The 4427-nt window shown below is 51.1% G+C and overlaps 1 protein-coding gene across 1 annotated transcript in view; it reads left to right on the forward strand.

Moving 5' to 3' along the window:
* LOC104165335 (sarcoplasmic/endoplasmic reticulum calcium ATPase 3) overlaps window positions 1-2211 on the forward strand; it is a gene marked incomplete at its 5' end in the record, with an annotated part of 23686 nt that extends 21475 nt beyond the window's left edge. The window contains one exon of the mRNA XM_009704928.1: window positions 2136-2211. Within this exon, the coding sequence (XP_009703230.1) occupies window positions 2136-2211 (76 nt within the window). The remainder of the gene's footprint in view (window positions 1-2135) is intronic.
* Between the last annotated feature and the right edge of the window lie 2216 nt (window positions 2212-4427).

Raw genomic sequence — 4427 nt, forward strand, 5'->3', positions numbered from 1 at the left:
CCTTGTAGGGTAATCTCTGCGTGGAGCCACCTTGGCTGGGTGCTGGCGCCGGGGGAGGAATGCATCCCCATGGGCCAAGTCGTTCGCTTGAGCTGTGGGATGCTCTGAAGGAGAGTGGCACCGCACCTTTCAGTGCCCGAACCTCTCCAGAAGGGATTTTACGGCTCTGCTGCCTTGCTTTTTATTTTTCTTTTTTATTTCCCTCTCTCTCCTGTTTTGTGTGTGTGTGTGTGTGCATGTGCCATGCCGTAGAAACGGAAGAGCAGAGGGAAGCTCTCGGTGCTGCTGCCCTGGTATTGCAAAGGGATGGGAGGAGGATTTCCCTTTTGGTTTTCTCCTGGGGTCTCAGCTGAAGCTTGGGGTGCCCTGGTGCGGTGGGGGAGATGTGCAATTTGCAGAGCTACGAAAGTTGCGGTGTTTCCCTCGGTGGAGGGAGTGATCCGGGCTGGTGGCTGGAGCCTGCATCCCTCCAGCATCACCTTTTCCAGGAACCTGTTAAGAGGAAAATCAAAAGCAATAAGGAAAAACCTCCCAAAAGGCCTCGGCTGTCCTGATGGGGAGCAGATCTTGTAGGAGATGAGCTCGCATTATTCGGTTGCAGATTTGCAAGAGTTGAAGGACTGCGACACCCCTGAGAAGTTTGGTGTGAGGCGGGAGCCAGATGGATCGTGACCACCCCATCATTCCCGCAAACAGATCCCTGCATCCCCCCTGCTGCTGTCACCAGGGAGCGGAGAGGAGGGCCAGACACCAGCACGGAGGGACCTGCACCCTGTTAAAGCTAAGAGGGTGCCGGACCCTCGGCTGGCTGCAGTTCTTGTGGAAACACACGACTCGCGCTCTGCCGGGAGGGTTCCTTAGAGGCCCGAGAGTAACATTTTGGAGCATCCGCTGTGGTTAAACGCTTCTTGTTGGCGTTGCAGCCCTGTCCCTTTCCTGTCCTTGCCTGCCGTGCAGCTCTCCAGCCAGCACTGGAAAGAAATTTTGGCAGAAGTTGCGAAAAAGTTTTTTTTAGTTTGTTTCCCCCCCCTCTCTCTCCTGTTATTTATTAACTCCCCTGGAAGCTTGTCAGCACCAGGGTTGGCAGCGGGCGCAGAGCCTCGCTGGTAACCCCGGGCAGGACCCCTATTTATCAAGAGCACAGGAACAGCGGTCCTCTGCGAGATGGGTTTGGTGATGTGCGCAGTGATGAAAGATAGAGAAATACAGTAGAAAGATTCATGATAAGTGATTTTTCTAACTGTTCTCAGAAAGTGCTGCCTTGTGGGTGTTTGGGGTTTTTGTTTGGTTCTTGGTTTTGTTTTGTTTTTTTAAGAAAAGGGACCTGTTCTGGGCAGACGGAGCTGCCAGCAGGGTCTCTCCCAGCCCCGGGCTGAAGAGTAGCTGCCGCCTCGGGGGGCCAGGGACGCTGCTGTCGACTGCTTGAAAACTGGGGATCTAGTTGGTGTGAGTCAAGCTCTGGCAGGGATTTCAAGGCTGCTCGCACCGAGATCAAGCTGAAAACCATAGCTTTCCTTTGGGCCACATGTTGCCTGTTGCCTTCCATGTCCAACTCCATCCATCGGTAGGGTGGGCGAAGGGAGGAGGGAAGCCCTGGGGCTGGGACAGCAACTGCAATGGGTAGATTGGACCTTGCTAGTTGTTCTGGAGGTATATATGGATGTAAATATATATATATACACACATGTATAGTGTGTGTAAGTAGTGTAGCCTATGGAGCAGTATCCATCTATCTGGCTGCGGCAGGGACCGGGCTGTGGGATGCAGTGCGCTTCCTCCTCTCTGCGCTGCTGCCTTTCCCTGGGTGCTCCTGATGCTCTCGTTAGGAGCAATAATGAGGGATCCCTGCCTGCTCGCCTTCCCGCTGTTCCTGCCTGCGTGGCTCCGAGTCATCCCTTTTCCAAGCTCCTGCAAGCTGAGGGTGCCGAGCCCTTCCTCTCCTGGGGACCAGCATCCTCCTCCTCCTGCAGCCTGAGCTGCCGCGGCTGCCGTCGGGCCAGCTCCGTGCAGACGGGATGCCAGGTCCCTGCTGGGATCAACCCAGGAGCAACCTCTCTTGATAACAAAAGCAGGGAGCTGGTTTGCTTTTGAACCCTCACCAATACTTTTTCTTCTCTTTTTTTCCTTCATTTCAGGAGAAGAGGACAAGAAATGAATGACACGAAGGAAACGCTCCTAACTAAAGGATCCCTAACTTGTAACTCGGACTGAAGTCTTGCATGCATGACCATTGCTAGAAGCCAGCAGGACATGCATGTGTCCGACTATCAGACAAATGCGGGTGAATCGTCGAAAAGAAAAATACTGATTTTGTTTTGTTTCGTAGCTTTCTTTTTCCTGTACATAAGAGTGCAATTACTGGACAGCTGACGTAGGGTTTGGGGATGGAGCTGTGTGGACCTGGGTTGTCATAAACGCGGTTCCTTGGGGGTTTGTTCCTGCAAAATTTGAGACCCTCTTTCCAATTTTCACCCAGAGCGGGTGAGCTCAGGCAAGGCGTCATTCATGGGAGATCAAGGTGGGGGAGTCCAGATTTTAGGCAACACCTGAGCGCAGATGGGAGGCTGCATCCCCCAGCAGGGTGGGATGCTCAAGGGCAGCTCACGGGGCTGGGAAGGGCTTGGCAGTGGGCGAGGGGGCCATGGGTTGGGGTCACTGACCCTCAATGATGTCCGCGGTGTCAGTGGGCACATCGCTGTGGCCGCTGCGCTCTGCTCCGGCAGCCACATTGCCTGCGGGCTGCAGCAGCTGAAAATACCTTCACGGTGTGACCACTGGTTCCGGGAGTCTCGCAGACGTGTGTTTGTACGTCGAGGTCGGGTGCGTGCGGTGGAAGGTGAAGTTGTCCCCATTTATCACCCTGTCCCGTTTGATCCCTGTGTGGTGGAAAGCCGCGTGCCTTCTCCAGCTCATCTGACACCAAAGCATGCCGTAGCCTGGTCTATTCTCCTCCGTCCGGCGTCTTGTTAGGTCCCGTCTGCGTTATTTAAGCCGTAGCCCTCTTCCTCATAGGGGCAACTATTTAAAGCAAAGCATGGAGATGACCGACTTTGCATTCCTTGTGTCGACCGCTCTCTCCTGGTCACCCTTTCTTTCCTCAGTTGATTTTTAACTATTTCTCTAGCAGGAGTAGAGCTTAAGTCCTTAGGAGCATGTCCACGAGTTCGTGTCCTCTGCTTTGGAGGACGTCGCTGTCTTGCACAGGGCATCCTTGACACCGGTGAGCCGCCTTCGAGACGGGAATGAATGTATGCTTGTACATAACGTAGTCCTTCTCCGTGAGCAGTGCTTGTCATGGCATCCCTTTTTATAAGGCACCAACTTGATTTTATCCTCTTGGGATTTTTCAGCAGCAGGAGTGACACAGGCTCCAGTGAGTTTGTAGATCAGGAGTGGATTTTGGGATCCAGTAAACTGATCTTTCTCCATTGAGCTGTGTCAGCCGAGAAGGGGATAGCGGGTGATTTCTTCTCCAGCTCTCCAAACCCTCTCTCCTGTTTTCCTCACATTCCCCTATGATCCAGCCTGATGATATTTAGTTAGCAAGACTCTACATCTTTCCTTTCTCTTAAATTCCAGGAACAGCACTAGATTTTTGGATAGCATTTCTATTTCCTTTGCTGTTGGGTTTTTTTTCCTTTTACTTTTTGCCTCTTAAAAGCTTCCAGTGCTTTTCTGTTTCTCTTTCACCTGGGCAAGAGCTGCTCTTCCTCTGTACAGTAGGTGCCAAACATCATCCCTCCTTTCTTTTCTCCGTCACCAGCATTGAAAATGAGCAGAGCCCCCAGACCAATGGGAATGTACAGAATTGTTATACTACTGAACTGATTTAATTGTACAGAAAACCTTGCATGAAATGTTGTTACTGTATTTAATATATAATGTATTCAAGGAATTTTAATATGGAGCTCTTTAAAAAGATCTTTATAGATACTCTGTGGTTAGAAAATTGTTGCTGATTTTTTTTTTTTTAATATTATTATACTTTGTCTTGAAGAAGTTTTATTTTTCAAATGTGTTATGTCTAATTGATTTAATTGGTGGCCCCATGGGGCAACCAATTCCTCTTTAAAGATTTTCACCGTGGATGAGCCTCACCCTGGCGCAGAGGACCAGGTACTGCTTAAGCCTTCAGAATAAGGCTTCAGTAAGGCTAACACTGTAGACGTGTGATTTACCCTTCCCCGAAAGGGTGGATTTCTCCTTCTTTTAGTACAGATCATCTCCAGCTCTCTCTGCGGGGAAAGAACCAGGAGGAATTTAATCCGGTACCAGCTCGGTGACTTCAGAGGAAATTGCTTCTGCATTTCCCTGAGGCTGAAAACCAGTTTGGGAGAGGCTGGACCAGATTCAGAGCATCTCAGCCCTGTTCATAGGGTCCAGCGGGGCTTTCGGCTGCCCGATGGCATCTCCCTGGGACATGGTGG

Source organism: Cariama cristata, unplaced genomic scaffold, assembly GCF_000690535.1.
Source record: "Cariama cristata isolate BGI_N322 unplaced genomic scaffold, ASM69053v1 scaffold21197, whole genome shotgun sequence".
Taxonomy (NCBI): Eukaryota; Metazoa; Chordata; class Aves; order Cariamiformes; family Cariamidae; genus Cariama; species Cariama cristata.